At 39.7% G+C, this 18,425-nt stretch overlaps 1 protein-coding gene and 1 long non-coding RNA gene across 2 annotated transcripts in view; both read left to right on the top strand.

Moving 5' to 3' along the window:
- Positions 1-15,268, top strand: part of BMPR1A (bone morphogenetic protein receptor type 1A) — a 56,212-nt gene extending 40,944 nt beyond the window's left edge. The window contains exons 5-13 of the mRNA XM_079975697.1: positions 1,529-1,631; positions 2,262-2,361; positions 4,423-4,522; positions 6,024-6,168; positions 7,578-7,770; positions 8,426-8,723; positions 10,313-10,488; positions 11,717-11,847; positions 12,512-15,268. Coding sequence (XP_079831823.1) covers positions 1,529-1,631; positions 2,262-2,361; positions 4,423-4,522; positions 6,024-6,168; positions 7,578-7,770; positions 8,426-8,723; positions 10,313-10,488; positions 11,717-11,847; positions 12,512-12,637 — 1,372 coding nt within the window. The 3' untranslated portion in view covers positions 12,638-15,268. The remainder of the gene's footprint in view (positions 1-1,528; positions 1,632-2,261; positions 2,362-4,422; positions 4,523-6,023; positions 6,169-7,577; positions 7,771-8,425; positions 8,724-10,312; positions 10,489-11,716; positions 11,848-12,511) is intronic.
- A 339-nt stretch (positions 15,269-15,607) lies between these two features.
- LOC307216007 lies at positions 15,608-18,214 on the top strand. Its single transcript, XR_013838874.1, has 2 exons — positions 15,608-18,075; positions 18,128-18,214. It is a non-coding gene; the product is annotated as an uncharacterized lncRNA (long non-coding RNA).
- The last annotated feature ends 211 nt before the right edge of the window (positions 18,215-18,425 follow it).

Genomic DNA, 18,425 nt, shown 5'->3' with positions numbered 1-18,425 from the left:
TGCTTGATTACAAGGGAAATGGAATTGAGCAATGTCTTTTGGAAGGGCTGCACTTGCGTCCTTGACCTCATCGTATCTTTCCTGCCTCTAGTAAGCTAGCTTGCTTTACTACCCGTATGTGTGCAATAGCACAGAGACCACGAAGAACGGGTTGCTTACTTGTAACAGTCATCTGTGCAGACACACAACCCACTCCCCTTTCCCCACGGTAGACGTAAGTATGGTTGTTATCTCCTGCATAGTCTTCCCATAGGGCTGTGGTTTTTGAACTGAGCAAGAATGCAGGAGCTATGTCCCTGAATGCGTGAGCATGGAAGGTGGGGGCAGGGCACTTGCCAAATCTCTAGACTAGCTTACATGTCTGCACATGTGTGTCTGCACAAATAACAACTCAGAGAACTACAGGTACAGCTAAACAACCTGTTCTTCTTGCATAGCATAAGGGGATCTGATTTGGTCAAATCATTGGTCACATTAGAATTGTTGCTTTTTATTGCCCTCTAGTGTTTGTTTTTTATATAGTTTCTATAGCCAAGTATTCCATACATGTAGTTGATAAATCTAGTAGATATAATTTTTAAGATGGAAAACCCATCAAATAATTTTGAAGGCATATGTTTTGATTGGTCATAAATGTCCTATTAAATGTTATTAATACTGAATTGAAAGATTTCTTACTTTTTTATTATTGACCCGAAGGGGCCATTTTACCTTTAGCTGCCTTTAATCTCCAGGCATTCTGCTTGAATCTCCAGGCATTCAAAGGCTGAAATCTCAAGTACAGCTAATGGGAAACAAAGTCTATTGAAATCAGTGATACCTGTTTATGTGTGGATAGGATGAGAATGAAAAAAGAAAAAGAAAGAAAGAGGGAAATAGGGAAAAGTTCTGTAGCACCAAATTTTAATGATATATATTTGGTGGAACAGACTTGGATCTTGGCACATATGTTGAGGGAGATTAATCTAGACTTCATTACTTAATTTTGTGCATGAGAGTAATTGAAGAGCCGTATTTCAGTTGGCTTCTCTTAAAAACAGTTCAAATTATGAGATGCAGTCAGAGAAGCTTCCAGATTTTGAAAACATTGAATTGGTGTTTGCTTAATTACTAGGCCTTGAATAAGAATTGTTTTAAGTGCTGATTTTTGCAGGCAATAGAGGATTGATTTTCCATGGGTATGTACAATATTTTCAGTGTCACATGATAGGCATGACTAACGTATAGGAGGAGTCTTAAAGGTTTTTTCATAATTAGCATTAATCTTGGAATGTAGTCTTTAGGAATAGTTCATCCCCCTGGAGTCATCTCCCTGGAGTACCTACCGTGACTTTCCCACACCATCAATTAAATCCAACCCTGTTTTATCTGTTCTGAAGTCCCTTGTTTCCTTTGAGTGCAGTATCATGAGTGCCATGTGTCCATTATACTGGAAGGAAGAATACAAGACAATAATCTAATAGATATAAATAGGTTGGTTGAATGCAGAACAGTACACGGAGAATTGAAGTCAATTCATCTGTTCCAGAACTAATGGACATTGCTTTGCCATAATCGAAGAAGAAGAAAATGGCGAAATTACACTTGCTTCAGGCTGCATGAAGTATGAAGGCTCAGACTTCCAGTGCAAGGTATTCCAACTGTCTTCTGTTGCATGTGAACCCAGGCAGCTCCCCACACTTAATTCCAATATTTGCTGTTCATGCAAGTAATTTGCTCCAAAAGCCTAAAATTGGGAGATTATTTCTTTGCCAATTTTATCATTTCTAACATTAATAGTTTGTCTTAAAACCCTTACAGCAAAGCTGTAAAGCTCAATATTATTGTCCCCATAATGTGCACGGGAGACTGATTCAGAGTGGCATACCAAAATGCCAGACATAAGAAGAAGGTCCTGACCGGATTGTATGAACCTGACTTGTTTGTAGAAGCACAAAAAATAGGTGGGGCACTAAGTGGGGAACACTCTGCTGTGTGTGTGTGTGTGTGTTTGTTTTTTGAATGGGCAGGACAGAAAATGGGTGCAGGGGATAAGAATAGAATGAAATATCCTGTGAAAAGGCATGACTTTCTGGAAACCTCAGCACTCCATGGCAGAACATTTTGCTGCAGATCCCACTCGTCAGTTTTCTTCTGATCTAATCTACTTAGCAAAAATCTACATAACTTTAATCTTTCCCTTTGTTATAACTTATGTAGCTATAGAGGGTGGTTCAGAGAATATTTGTGACAAAATATGCATCATTTCTTTTTCTCTATAGGACTCTCCAAAAGCACAACCACGACGGACAATTGAATGCTGTCGGACAGATTTCTGCAATCGAGATTTGCAGCCCACATTACCTCCTCCCATAAGTCCAGGTATGGTTCTTCCTAGTATTTCCAGAGTATGGTTTGAAGGTATGTGCGACCACCACCTGCTGAAGATGATCAGGCTGGATCTGGTTAGTGCCTGGATGAGTGTCCACCTGGGAAATACATGCATGCCACACAACCTTGGGTTCTGCAGCAGAAAAAAATGTGGACCATAAATGGAAGAAAATGCATAAATATTCCACAGGCAGGATCCTTAGGGATGTGAACCAGGTTTTTTCATGGGCACTAGCATTTCTGTCACAAACCCTTCCCACTAGCCCCCTTGACTGCAGCAGCTAAACCCAAAGCAGCATACAGCATCAAAAAGTTGGTTTATTTCAGCATAAACATAATGGGAGATAAAAAGTCTTGGGAAATAGAACTATCTTTGCTTGGCACCAAAAAGATGTTGGAATAGATACTGGGTGAATTCCAAAGACAGGGTGTCACAGCCAATAAATCCCTCTCCCCAACTACCAGCTGCATAGCCTCAGGCAGACAGAAGGCTGGTTATGAGGGAATGCTGCCCTTGGGGTAAATTCTCCCTCCCACTCCTGATGTAGATGTTAAAGGGGGTGGCAGAAAGGAACCCTTTGGAGCCCCATAGCATAAATGCCAGAGTCAAACATTAGTCACACTGTACCACCTTCTAGAATCAGCCCTCTGTAATTTTATGTACTATATTTACTACAACTAAACATACAAGTCATTTCATATGAGGATTTCAGTACAGACCAAGTTGCCCTTTCTTCCTTTGGATGCGATAGAACCAAATTAGCTGTGTTTGCTGTTCTGCCCATGCTGATACTTTGCATTGACTATCATATTTGCTCATCACCCCAACCAAGATTGAGAAGCTTGGAGACCTTAAAGTGATTATAGCATCTTGACAGGCAAACAGTGACATGTTGCCGGTCAAGAGATCACTACCGCTATTCTCATTAGGCTACCAAAAAACTATCCAGCCCTCTCAAGGGGCTCCAGAGGATCATTAAAAATTTAGGATGCTGCTTGCTGTTTGGAAAGCATTTTTATGGATCTGCGTGAGGACCTGCCCCCAAGCTATCAGCATTGTTTGGGCTCATTTGTGAATGAGGAAGTCCCTGGTTCAAATTTCAGCTCTGTCATGAACTCACTAGGTGGCCTTAGGCAAGCAACTCACTCTTGGTATCTTCCCTCCCATCTGCAACATGGAAATTAATAGTACTAACTTGACTTACAAGTTTGTTGTAAGGATTTCAGATAATGCATGGGAAGTGCTTTGACCACTTGAAAGTGCTAATGTTAATTATCGTGATCATTATCATCACAGTCATCAGCATTGCTGCCTTCAGCAGTCTCCCCACCACTTTCCTGATTTTTCACCAGTCTCAACTTTGCTTTAATTAACCCTCCCCCCCGAAAAGCGTGTATTTATTTCCTGGTCCAGTAATAAGAAAGTAGTAAGCATAACCTATACCTTAACTCCCCCCCCCCCCCGCTTCTCTAACTTGTTTTTCAATAGTTATTGTGTTTCATCGGAGGAAGCTAAACCAAGCTGGATTGTCAGAGGAGTGGTTGTGGAAAATGTCCTGTAAATCACGCACCAAAGTCTTACTGCATTTGATTAAAAAGAATGAGTGAAATCTTAAAATAAAAATAAAAATGGGGAGTTTTGTAATATGGAACCAGAAAATCACTTTGTATGACTTGATGTTCACAGAATTAACAAAATCCGACTCACGTTTCTAGCACACGAGTACAGGAGCCCTATCCTTGGGGATCCCGCATGCCTACTGATTAAAAGGAGGCCTTCCACACAATTGCTGTATATGCGTGACCCGGAAGTGTCTCCGGACAGCGCTGGCCCCTGGCCTCTTAAGTGAGATGGGCGCACAACCCCAGAGTCTGTCAAGACTGGCCCGTACGGGCAGGGGTACCTTTACCTTTACCTTTAGCTATGTAAGAGTTGCAACGGGCAGTGTGGGGATGGATAGCTTTCCAATATTCCCTAAGTTTGATTCATATTTCCCAGAGATAAATTTAGCTTTCATTTTAATTGTATTAATATTTTGTTCCTTTATTTAGGTGGCATCTTTGATGGCAGCATACGTTGGATGGCTGCATTTATTTCTATGGCAGTCTGTATAATAGTTATGATCATCTTATTTAGCTGTTTCTGCTACAGGTAAAAATCTTGTTGGGTGATATCCTATTTTTCATGCCAAGTGTATTGCAGATTTGTTGCTAACTAGTTAGATCACTAAGAATGTCTGGAGGTATTCTAGAATCAAACATGGTTTGATTTGCATCACTGTGAAAATAGTCATATGTATGGAAACCAATCTGACGTGAAACTTGACACAGACAGCTCACTATTGTGTACACTCTACATATACTGGAATATAGGAGTGTGTTTCAAGCATATGGCCTTGTCCCTGCTCTGCATCAAGCACCCTCTAGGTATTTTTGGACTACAGCTCCCATCAGCCCTTGCTAACATAGTTAATGATTCGAAACATCTGGATGTCACCAAGATGGGGACAACTGATTTAGAGCACTGCGTGTGATCTGGGGTATACCCTTTTCTATGGCAGTCAGAGTCTATTTATGGTTGTGTTTGCATACATACCATATCACATACATACATACCAGGGGGTTGGACTAGATGATCCTTGGTGTCTCTTCCAACTCTACAGTTCTATGATTCTTTGATTTTATGATCTGATGTTCCATATGCAAGGTGGGAGAATGGGGAAAGCAGAGGAGACTCGGTATTGTGCTCCATCCTGTGCATGCACCAGAGGACTCTGTGAACTGATCCTTAGACTACAATCCTATACACGCTTAATTGAGATAAAGCCCCATTGGGGCCTACTTTTTAGTAGACATATAGAGGATTGCACTATTGGCCTAATACAGAGTAAAGATAGCAATGTGAGCAGTATGTGTGTGACATTGGCCTTTTTAAACCCTATAATTAGGCAACTCTTAGCATGATACTATTTTTGTATCATACTTAGTGTCTTACCTCTGAAACTTGCCATTTGTAACTCATCTTGGTTTTGTTTTTTAAAGCAAAGTTGCAATCTGGCTCAGTCACTTGCTGCATCAGCACTTGAGAGCTTAGGATGGATTTATAGCAGCAGCTATGCAACCCACCCACCCACCCGTCATGAAACGTTGCCTCAGTGCCAGCATTGCAGAAAGGCTACAGTGGCACCACAAGCTTATTCATTGTCACACATATTCAGGATTAGGGTGCCACCGTCCTAATTTAGCTATGAATTGTTCAGTTTGATCTGAGTTTAACTCTGTACACAGTAAAATCAGAAGGGGACCTTGAACTTGTGCTCTTCTTCCCACTCTGCTTAGCATGCAGAGAACTAAACTGGGAGATCCAACAATTTGATATGTGGGTTTAATATCCAGAGCCAATAATAATAAAGGAGACCACAAATTCAAATGACATTGGCCCCTCAGTTCAGGTATTCACTTCCATGTGCAGTTTGCATTTGTCAGGCAAAATTGAAAACCAAGAAATGAAACTATATAGACAACATTTACTCACTGATGCAAAAATTGATAAAAAAAACCCACCAGTGCGCAATATTTTTGGAATTATGGCACTGTATGCATAGTTACTTAAAATAACACCATGTTATATCAAGATGTGTTTTTCCCCCCAGGCATTATTGCAAGTGGGTAGCAAAGAGAGGATGTTATAATCGTGATCTGGAGCAGGGTGAAGCCTTTATTCCGTCTGGCGAGTCACTTAAGGATCTTATTGACCAATCACAGAGCTCTGGCAGTGGTTCAGGACTTCCTCTGTTGGTAAGCCTGTGGTTTACCTGTGCTTCTTCAGCTGAGAGTTCTTTATTTTACAGCAGTCATGTAGTTAACAACTTGCCTGGAGTTTTTTGAAGCTGAGTGAGGAGGCTGGCAAGGTGGGATAGATTGCTCAGTCTTTCTTCTCTGAGCCTGCTGAATTTCTGTGCTATCTTCAGAGGACGGTACTTCCCCTCCTCCATGCTTGCCTGGCACTACTAGTCTCCTAGCATGCTAGTTTAAAAAAACAACAAAAAACACACAACTTATTAGGAAGGCAGTTTTATTTGAGGGGTATGTGTGGAAATTTAAATACACAATTTTTTGTTTAAAAAGAAATTGAAGAACCTATAAGGGAGAGGTGGACCCTGTCCCCAGATCTTTCAGTCCCCTAGGTTGAAGCCACATTAGGTGGAAAATGGACTCCTTGGCTGGGAGAAAGGAGCCTGCACTATCTCCTCAGTCCCTGCTGGGCAAGTCTTCAGCTAGTCTGTCCTGCTTTCTGCTTAATCCCACAGTGTAGGAGAGAAAAATGGGGAAGGTTTCTGGGAAACTGTTTCACCAGTCAAAGTAGATCGTCAAACCATTTGGGATACGCAGAGAAGGTATTCAAGAGAGACAGGTTTATAAAGTTAAATAATAGTTTCTGCTAGTTTTTCCTGTACATTTGGAAAATTCGGGTAGGTCCTAAACTACAAGCATGCACAAAACATCATGGGAGGTAAACGCCTCCTTTCTGGAAGGAGCAGCTGACATCTTTATACAGAAAAGGGCTTTATTTTTTCCCCGGTTTGGGGAAAAGGGGAGCAGAAGTGGAAATAGTAAATAAGTAGGGCAAAGTACTCAGGGTGTGGGAAGCACATATGACACTGACTGGAACAATTATAGATGGAAACGAGGTGAGTGTGAATGTCTCCTGTCCCTTACTCACCCTAAGCAGGGTTAATGGAGCCAGGTTATTAGAATACAGCTTCTGGCCAAGTGGGTAAACCAGTTCTTTGTGGGGTAAAAAACACACACCCCCAAACAAAAAACCTCACACAGTTTGATATTAGGTTAAAAGATAAACATTAGATTGTTGAAGACCTGTTTATGTCAGAACAGGGTTTTTCTGCCCACCGAGTCTTGCCACAGTTCCAGTGAAATTCATTTCATGTTGTGTTGACCCAAGACCAAATATTTCAAATATGTGGATTGGTTCCATGAGCAACAATAAGAAAGAATTCATTTCTTGATCTAGTTACGATTTAGCTTGTTAAATTAGTGGCAGATTTTTGTTTAACTTAACAGCTCCTTTTTAATGAATTGTTTGAGTATCCACTATTTTCTGTGAAAAAGCAATGTCAGAATAAGAGCTTCCAAGCACTTGGTCAGCATCCGTAGAATCACTCAGTGAGTTCAGATTTCTTCTTCAGGTCCAGCGGACAATAGCCAAACAAATTCAAATGGTGCGGCAAGTTGGAAAAGGGCGATATGGTGAAGTCTGGATGGGTAAATGGCGGGGCGAAAAAGTGGCAGTGAAAGTATTTTTCACCACTGAAGAAGCCAGCTGGTTTCGAGAAACTGAGATTTACCAGACAGTTCTCATGCGCCATGAAAATATACTCGGTAAGTATTGAAAACTGTTTTTGGATCAAGATGATGTGTCATTCTGAGAAGAAAGACAAAACCTGCTAAAATCTATTAATAATGTAGTTCATCTGCAAAGTAGAAATCCTGTTAAATTGAAAGGGATGACGATGGGTGTTTTCAGGGTTGTTTTTTATGGAAACTGAACTCTGTAGTATTTTCCAGTCACTTCCACGGCAAAACTCCATTTATCCTCAGCGGAACTACTGCTAAGTTAGGAATCCGAGATTTGTAGTATGTGTAATTTATTTATTTTTCAAATGTATATCCTGCTTTCCTGATGAAGCTGGAGCCCTAGTAATTGAAAACATAAAGCAACAGAACAAATGCTAAAAGCATTATCAAACAATAAAAACAAATCAACAGCAGATTATGAAATTGTCTCTTCAAAGTCAGACTGTACTAAAAAAACAACTTGGCAGATTGAGAGGTCTTAATTCTCTTCCTAAAAGACCACAAGTCTTTTAGGCTTGTGTTTTGTTGCCAGGGAGTTAGATGTTTAAATGGGTTGGAATGGTGGGAAAAGCCCCACTCCATGTCACAGAAACGTCTGCTCAATATCCATCCCTGGCACAGTGTTAATTTCACTATTTGTGGGAACATTCAGCACTAACTATGTTTCTAACTTCCACAGGTTTTATAGCAGCAGATATTAAAGGCACAGGCTCCTGGACCCAACTCTACTTGATTACTGATTATCATGAAAATGGGTCATTGTATGACTTCCTGAAGTGTACCACTCTGGACAACAGATCTCTGCTCAAACTGGCTTACTCTGCCGCTTGTGGCCTGTGCCATTTGCACACAGAGATATATGGAACGCAAGGCAAGCCTGCTATTGCACACAGAGACCTGAAAAGTAAAAATATCTTGATAAAGAGAAATGGGACTTGCTGTATTGCTGATTTGGGCCTAGCTGTCAAATTCAACAGGTAGGTAATCCAATCCTATCCTTTGTAAACTCATGGAGGTATCTGTGCACAAATCTGAAAAGTGTGATGGATTCATTTGGCTGGTTCACAACTGCAGAATCTTTGTGCATAACAGGAATGTTCCCGAAAGAATAAATATTTTCTTTGCAAAAGTGGACTTGGGAAAGAATAATTGAGACAAGGTATAGCCACAAAATGTTCTTGGACTAGAGATCTCGGAATGTCACGCACACAAAAATAAATTACCCTGCTTTCAAAGAAGAGCGAGACAGATGTTGTTACTGTTCAGCGTTCTTTTCTTCCGTGGCAGTATCAGACACTTCACTCCCTTTAATGCTCAGTTTGAAACAAATTGAACTGACAGCTATAAATTGCATCCAATATGCATTCGTCTACAAATAGTTTACTTCATAAAAATTCTCCATGCAGGCTGTTTAAAAGACTCCTTGCTCCTGTGATCTTCACATTAGCAGGCAGGTTGGTTATGCTAGTCTTTATTTAGCAGATTTATAACCTACTACTTAAGATATTTTCTGAACAAGACAGCTTGCAAAGTACACATCCAAAAATAACCAATAAAATATAATGCAATAAATGATTTCAAACATCTTCCTAGTAATACTATTCAGAGCCATCACAAAAATAACAAATAACCCAGTGTAACTTAAGCGCACCAAAAAAGACCGTATCTGTGGCTCAACTTACAATTAGCCATTGAAGACCATGGCAAAGAGGTGGGTCTTAAAGGCCCATTTGAAAGTATTGATGGATGGGATTTGCTGCTATCACGTAGTACAGTGGTACCTCTGGTTGCGAATGGGATCCGTTCCAGAGCTCTGGTCAGATCCCGAGGAATTCGCAATTGGAGGTGCCGCTTTGCGCATGCTTGCAGCGTGGTTTAGCACTTCTGCGCATGCGTACGCAGCGAAACCCGGAAAAATACTCCTGGGTTTGCCACATATGTATCCCGAAGGATACGTAACTGGAGGTGAACATAAGTAGAGGTACCACTGTATTGAGTTCCGCAACTGCGGGGCCACCACCAAAAAGCATCTATTCTGTGTGTCAGTCATCTATCTGGAAGCCGTTGGCAGCCAGGAAGTGAGTGCATGGAATTCCACCCAGGTTTGGGGCTGCTGAAGCAGCAACACAGCACTCTTCTCACCAGCCCAGTCAGCTTCTATGCTCCCTGCAGAGTACGTGGCATCCCTTCCTCTGTGGACACTACGGAAGCCAAACTGGCTGGCAAAGTAGAAGCAAAGCACTCTGCTAGCCGAATCAGCTTTTCTGCAACTGCCACCTGCTTCCTTTGCTAGGAGTGCCTGTGGGCCTCATGAGCCAGTCTTTTGCAGTGGGGAGTGCTTCTAGCCGGCACCTTTTTTTTTATTAGTCTGCTTATTGCTCATAAAACCAACATTTTTGCAAGCTGATATTTTCTAGGGGCTTAGTACCAAGGCTGTGTTACACTGTTAAAAAAACCCCACTAGTTTAACAACTGAAGGAAAAAGCTTCATTATTGTAGCTACTGCTTCTTGTTGCATGCTAGTTTTACATTATTTCAACTATACAACATTTTATGTTAATTTCAGTGATACAAATGAAGTTGATGTCCCTTTGAATACCAGAGTGGGAACAAAGCGTTACATGGCTCCAGAAGTCCTAGATGAAAGTCTGAATAAAAATCATTTCCAGCCATACATTATGGCTGACATCTACAGTTTTGGCTTGATCATTTGGGAAATGGCTCGGCGTTGTGTCACAGGAGGTAAAGCCTACATCTAGTCTTCAAATATGATAATGCGTATGTTCTAAGTCAGGAGTGGGGAACCTTTTTTTTTGCTTCATGGGCCAAAGCCGTATCAGGATCTGCATCATGGGCCAAATTTAATAGGTGTCAAAATCCCTTACACTTAAATCGCAGGGACTTAAGAGGGGAAGCAAGAGAAGATTCACCAAGCCTTTTCCAGGTCTCTTTGTGCTTCCCTTTTAAGTCTCTGAGATCAGAGGGAGACTTGTAAAGGGCTGTAAGAAATCCCTGTGCCTCCTTTTGAGTGAATAGCAGCTCTGGAGCTGTCTTAAAGCCTCTAACGCCAACTCTTCCTTTTCTCCATGAATCCCCTAGCACTCCCCCCTCCCCCAGGCAATCCCCTGACTGCTAAGTGTATGTGCTGCACCCACAATCTCTCTTGCCAGCAACATGGCCTCCAGAAATTGAAATTGGTGACTCTGATTATTTATAAAGTTAGTGTTGCTCTGTACATTAAGTGCTGCTACTCCCAGCATTCCCTTTTTCTACCAACCCAACTTGTGTGGGGCTTGGAGTGTAGCATGGGTAATGGGGAAGGCAATATGGTTTTGTGACAAAGCAACATGTCTCTTTATTTTGCCCATTCTGTCAAGCGTAGCATCTGTGGAGACCAGCCTGAATGTTCTCTTTTAGTTTCTCCTTTCTTTGCTGTTCCCTATTCCCTTGAATGTGTAGGTGTCTCAGCCTCTATGTGTGCCCCCCACCTGAACTGCTTGCAAGTAGGGTGGAATATTTCCTTTTGAAATGCAAAAATAAGAGCCTCTCTTAAGTCTTGTAATGGCCTAAAATCAGAAGCAGTTTTGGTATACAGTGGTGCCTTGCAAGACGAAAAGAATCCGTTCCGCGATTCTCTTCGTCTAGTGGTTTTTTCGTCTTGTGAAGCAAGCCCATTGACGGCTTAGCGCTATTAGCGGTTTAGCGGCTTAGCGGATAAGCGGCTTAGCGGCTTAGAAAAAGGGGGGGAAAGGGGAAAAAACCTATAGGAACTTGCAAGACATTTTCGTCTTGCGAAGCAAGCCCATAGGAAATTCATTTTGCGAAGCACCTCCAAAACGGAAAACTTTCGTCTAGCGAGTTTTCCGTCTTGCGAGGCATTCGTCTTGCGGGGCACCACTGTATTAGTCTTGTCTGCAGCACATGGGATAATTTTGAATTGCATACTTAAATTTATATCATTTATTTGCAGGTATTGTTGAAGAGTACCAACTACCCTATTATGACATGGTGCCGAATGATCCTTCATACGAGGACATGAGAGAGGTCATATGTGTTAAGCACCTGCGCCCTATAGTATCTAATAGATGGAATAGTGATGAGGTAAGCATGCTGAAAGAAGGAGAATCTAGTTGACAATTCTTTTTGCCCCACTTACGGAAATAAATTTTAGATTTGAAGGGAAACATTAACTTAGAAGTTTTCATTGTTTGCTGATTGGAACCCACCCCCCACCCCCCAGTCTTCACACTTTTACCAGTAAAACCTTTTACTATTATTTATCATGATGCATGAACACTACCAATATTTTATTCTTCTTTTATTAGAAAAGGTTTACTTATCTGCTGTGCACATTAACAATAATTAACTCCAAACAGCAACAGTATTTCACTTTGATATTAGGCAGACATGTTCACTATATTGTTTTTGGTGCCTGCAGAAAACTTTTTTGTTTCAGCAAACCTTCCCAGAAATGTAAATTTGAGATGTTTTTTTAAAAAATAACTGTATTTGATTATGTATCTTTTTTAAATTGATGGTTTTAGTTATCTTTTGCATTTTTAAAGTCATTGTTTTTAACATTTGACTTTATTTCTATTGCAGTTCGCTTGTTGGTTCATTTTTGTAAACCGCTTAAAAGCTTTGATTTAATTATAAAAGCCTATAAGTGGTTTAGAAAAGCAAGCCAACAGTTGTTAGTATAGCAGTGTACAAATCCTGTTAAATACATAGTTGTTCATGCAAGAATTCCTTTTTCTATTTTCAGTGTTTAAGAGCAATATTGAAATTAATGTGTGAATGCTGGGCCCACAATCCTGCCTCTAGACTTACAGCTTTGAGGATTAAGAAGACACTTGGCAAGATGGTAGAATCTCAAGATGTTAAGATTTGACCAAGAAATGCCATTGGACTGCTATGCCTCTTCACTTAAGCAAGTATAGGGTCTGGTGGGATGGGGCTGGGTCTGATTTTCAGCCCCCTTCCTCACCACTTTTACAGGCTGCTAATATTAAATCTTTCAGTACTTTGTAGAAAATGGTATCCACGTACACTATATGGTATACATGTGGATAGCCTCATTTTACTTTTTTTGTTTTTGTTTGGAGCTGCGTTGAGATTTTCTTCACACTTTCAAACTCCCCTAAAACTCATTGAGTTCTGAATTTCATATTCAGATGATAGTGCTTTCTGTGAAAGCCGTAAGTTAAATGAATTAAACAGCGGAGGGGGGGGGGGGAAATAAGCTTTTTGCCTACCTGTTGATACCTTATCAAGTCTTGGTGGATTAGCTTGCAGTCTGGGGTACTAAATAATTTGAAAATTCCTTATGCCTTTTATGGTTTTGTGTGGGCGTGCCAGGATTTTTCTGATGCCATTTGGAGTACCTAAGAAGCCATTTAATTTCATGCAAAACTACTATTTTCTTTTGCAATGCCTTGGCTCAGCATATGGAACCTATTTGGATTTCAAAGAAAATCAATTTCTGCCTTCCTCTGTGCTGCATGGAAAAATTATATACGTTTCATGACCAAAAACCAAAACGGCTACTATAAACCTATGCAGTAAGTCACCGTCAAGTGTGATGTGAAGAACAGACCAGAATACAATTCATACTCCCAGTGCTATGAATTCCCCAAAGACTGAGCACACAACATGGAACAGTTAAACGTCTCCGATAATTTAAGTGCCTGTAATCTTGAACTGTAAACTGTATCTTAGCTAGCTTTAAAAAAGGGAAGTTATTTATATAGTGTTCAGTGTACTTTTATTTGCTACATACCTGCTCTTTTGTATATGTGTAAACATAACATACTCACATCTGAAAATAATGAAACTTAATAATCATATTCAAGGTGAATGTGACTTGCAGAAATGTTGGATAGTCTGTCAAAGTATGTGCATGGATACTACAAAGATATAAAAATTTCCCTTTTAGAGGCATTCATTAAGACCCTTAATGCAATATTAGAGTGAATTCAAATAAATGTGAGGATGTGTTAAAATTTTGTTCTATAGGTTGCAAACAGTAAATGGTCAGGCAAAGGATTGCAGTATTTTTTTTTAATTTATAGATGTACAAATCTTATTTAACATTTCCTTAAATCATTGCTTTTTCAGTGATGCCTTTAAAGTATTAGTATCAGCTGAACAGTTCACAGGATACATAAGCTATGAATTAATTTATTTTGAATGCAGCAAGTCACAGACAATATTGTGCCACGGATCTTGAGCAAAGGTGTGTCATTTCTTTTCCGTCCAGTACCAGGAAAGCAATCGGGCTGACGTTCTAAAATGTCTTTTTGTTTTGTTTTGCACAGGTAGCTGGTAAATATTTGCCATAAATCAAATTATTACACTAGACTACTGCTTTCAGGGAACGCTTTCTACCGTTAACTGACGTGTTTAAGAACTTCTGCATGGATTGCTGTTTGTCAGAGAGTATTTTGAAGATTCAAGAATTGTTTGTAGGTACACTCAGTCCACTTGCTGGGCCTGTTTGGCCTCAATATTACATTCTCGTAAGCCGAGTATATACTCTAGGACACTTTCAGCTGTCCACTATGGCTCTGAATAGCAGAGGAAGATCAGTAGTGGTAGACAAGTGGTCTCGGGAAGCCTGTCTGCTTTTACTGATCATCTTGAGGCACCTCTGACGTAATCTCTTGAGGAACCCCAGGATTCCTGGGAGTGCAGATTGAAAACTGATGTAGGCTATATTAAAATACAATGTTAACAAATATATGTTTACGAGTTTTGTCAGAATAGTTGGTGAGGTGTATATTTTCCATCATCCAAAATGGAATATTTGTTTTCTTGTTTTAAGTGCCATGTAAGTTGGGTAGCTTTTTTAGTGGTGCATTATATGCTGACATTTAATTTTAATATTGACTTGAGAATCTAAAATAAAGCAAATGCCAATACTATTTCAGAGCCACTGGGTTACATCCAAATTGTTATTTGCACTTAAGCCACATTTTCTCCCAATGAGAACTAACCTAGTAATGACTAACTTTTCACATTGAATTCAGTGGAACCTAAGTTTAACTAACATGGTTTGGATTTAGTCCATTATTCCTAGAGTCCAGACATATCTATGGGCTATTTCATGTCCCTGATACTTTCTTAGGAGACATTTTAGCTAGAGCAAAGGGAATAGCCCATTATTTTTCTGAACACACTGCATTTTGTAGTAGAAGCAACAGATGTCTGGCATTTCACTTTCTAATTGCCACATTCCTTCCAGCTATGCAATTAGTAAAAATGAAATTTGCCTCAAAAAGACTTGAGATTGTTAAACAAGTTTTGAAATGATTTTCTTCCAAAATTTAGTACCATTAACATAATGCTTATGAAAGTTTTGTTCCTTTAGGTAGCTCAACTGTGACCTTTGCTAAAAAAAAAAATACTTGATTTCATCACGTGGAAGTAAGATTCAAAATCTCAAGTAAATTTTATTTTTGATCTCTTGCCCTCTCCACCCCTTGGCAATTTTACATAAGAGCAAGGGGAGAAATTGTGGAGAGGGCAAGAGATCAAAAATAAAATTGTAAATTAATTTTCAATTGGGAGTAGATGCAAGTAGCAATTCTGCTATATGGCTGCACTTGATGTGTGGTAGAATCCTTCTTACTACTTGGTGGCCAAACAGCCTCACATGTTGAACGCCCTCCCATGAGATGTCAAAGTGATAAACAACTACCTGACATTCAGAAGACATCTTAAGGCAGCCCTGTTCAGGGAAGATTTTTAACGTGTGATATTTTAGTGTATTTTTGGTTTCTATGGAAGCCGCCCAGAGTGGCTGGGGAGGCCCAGCCAGATGGGCGGGGTATAAATAATAAATTATTATTATTATTATATGAGCTTCTGCAGTGTGGTTTTATCTCCAGGCTACCACCAAATATTCCTGGTGGCAGCTTGTAGACACATGACCTATATCTGATTCACCTGGTGAGCCAATACAACATGAAGGATGTGGCCACTCACAGAGGCATTTTCAAGTGGCCATGACATCACAGCCAAAGAGTGAGAAGTGACCTTAAATGTGGCAAAATTGAATTATACCATCGTCAAGAGAATTGGTATGTTTTTCAACATTATTGCCTTACCTTATCATAACGCCAACAGACTCATTTCAGACTTTTTCATGCTAATGTTATCTTTTATTAGACTACGTAGTATGTATGTGTGTCAGTTCTTTAAAAACACATACTTGCTTATGTCTTCCATTGTGTACTATACACACTAGTTCATCAACAGCGCATTTGTGCCTTGGAAGTATGCTTTTGAAATAATTTCCCACTTGCAAATGAATGTGTACCTTGAAGCTTTGAGAGTATCATGATAGTTAGATTAATGAAAAGTATAATGGTTTGATTGCTCCCTTGTTCCTTATGAAGCATACTTTTCAACTCTCCCTCTTTTTTTAAGGTAGCTGTGCCACCCTTGGGAATTTGAAAGCAGCAGGGGCAGCTCCATTTAAGCCTGTGAGGAAGGTTGGTTAGTGTTAAGAAATTAACCCAAATGCTGAATGTATTTTGCAGTAAGGAATACTAGAGGAACGAGAATCAATGGAAATCTCCCCTTGGAATTCCGTTTGCTTGTTTTCTAAAATATTCCTGAAAGCCAATATTGTAATTAAACTGGGTGGCGTTTTCAGCTCTGCAAAATATTTTTCTCCCATTGTCATCTGAGAGAACTTACTAATTATCTAATAACAATCAGCCAAGACTATTGGTATATATTTTGAGTATCACACTTCTTTTTAAAAATAGCAAAAAGCCATCATTTCACTAAGTTCTAACTAGTGCCATAAAAAACCCAAACCTATTTGCTTCTTATGCCATAAAAATGCCTACTACCTCCATAAATACATTTCTTGAGCGGCTGCTGTCACCTTTTTGCTTGATGTAACACCTTCATATTCCAAGAATCAGCTTCTTTATGAACCCATAACACCGGTTTGTGTCACTAACAGCATCGGTTTCCCATGTCTATTTTGATAAATGCTTTTCCCTGATACTCTGCTCGGCTCTAAACATTATTTGTCACTGGCCTCATGACACTACTGTCATTGCATCTGTACCTTTCCAATGCATGGGAAACAGACTTTTCCGCTTCCCCCATTTGTGAGCGCTACAACTTCTCTGTTTAAATAGAGTAAGCTGACACACTACAAATTTGTAGGTTGCCTTCTCTGCAGTAATGCTGTCTGACGTCAAGGTGTGATCTGAAATACTAGAACAAAATTTATTATTTTCACGCAGCATACTAATTTAAATACTGAGTCTTCTGCCCAGGTTCAATGTGAGAGGACTCAAATTTGGCTGGTCTTTTAGAAAAGTAATTATGTACCTTTTGCCTCGTCTTGTGATGGTAGCTATTGTTGGCCTAGTCATTCATATTGAATCTTCATCACTTCTTATATCATGTCTCCAAAACCAATTTTGGTGGATTGCAGAAGTTTGTAGAAAAAGACGGGACAGGTCACCAGACAAATAAAAGGGAGATTGTTGTGTAAACAGGAATGTTCTTTCACAACTCCCACTCATTCTAAACTGGTGTTAAAATTTCTGGTGGATTGTGCCCAAAATGAAAGACTTATTTCTTGTATCAAATGTGGAATTAACAATACTTCAAATGATCATCTCATTGAACAATTGCCTTGTTGTATAGTACCCCTGAATGCAATATAGATGCCCACATACTGTATTCATGTTTTGTGCTCTGACTTACCCATGCCCAGTATAAAAATGTACTATATTGTATACAGAAAGAATAATGTAGCTAACCTATAGAAGATGTAAATAAAAAGGAGAGGGTGAAAGAAGCAGTATGATTATACTCATTTTGTTATATATATACCACAAGTTTAGAATGTTTTTTAATTGTAACAGGCTAAGTGTCTTTTTGTACAGCATCTGATTTAAAAGGTGCCTTAAGTTTACCATGAATTGCTTTGTTCTGTACACAAATTTATGTCAATGTATCATTTTTAAGTAAATAACCTTATTTTAGTAAACACTAGTAATATATTTGTTTGTTAACCGTTGCATATTGGTGATCAAACATCCACACACATGGTTGTATGCCTTGCCTTTAAAATCAGTGCTGAAGATCATGTCTCACAAGTAATTTGTACTGAAGTACAGTCGTACCTTGGAAGTCAAACGGAGTCCATTCGACTTTCAAAATGTTCAAAACCAAAGCACGGCTTCTGATTGGTTGCAGGAAGCTCCTGTAGCCAATCGGAAGCTACGGAAGCTCCATCAGATGTTCAGGCTCCAAAGAACATTTGCAAACCAGAACACTCAATTCCGTGTTTGTGGCGTTCGGGAGCCAAAACGTCCAAGTACCAAGGCGTTTCGGATCCAAGGTACAGCTATACAAAATAATGCTCCAATTGCTTCCTTACTTCAGTCTTTCCTGGTAACTTTTCAGATGCACAAAAAGTGGAGTCCCAGGCATTGATCATTGACTAGTTCTGTGTATTTTTAAAGTAAAACAGGCCATTCATAATTGCAACAATGTGCACTCCCATGTGGTCAAACCAGAGTCCAAAATACCCTGTGAAAAGTTTCCCTCCACCATTCTACAAGAAAAAATTGTTGAATCTCAGTGCAGAATTATACTTCATACACAGCATCAGGCTGCTGTTAAAAATGTTACCCCTTCCTCTG

The sequence above is a fragment of the Podarcis cretensis genome, assembly GCF_951804945.1.
Source record: "Podarcis cretensis genome assembly, chromosome: 5".
NCBI classification, from domain to species: Eukaryota; Metazoa; Chordata; class Lepidosauria; order Squamata; family Lacertidae; genus Podarcis; species Podarcis cretensis.
Note: the sequence above shows the minus strand (reverse complement) of the source record. Positions and strands in the feature narration are given on the sequence as shown.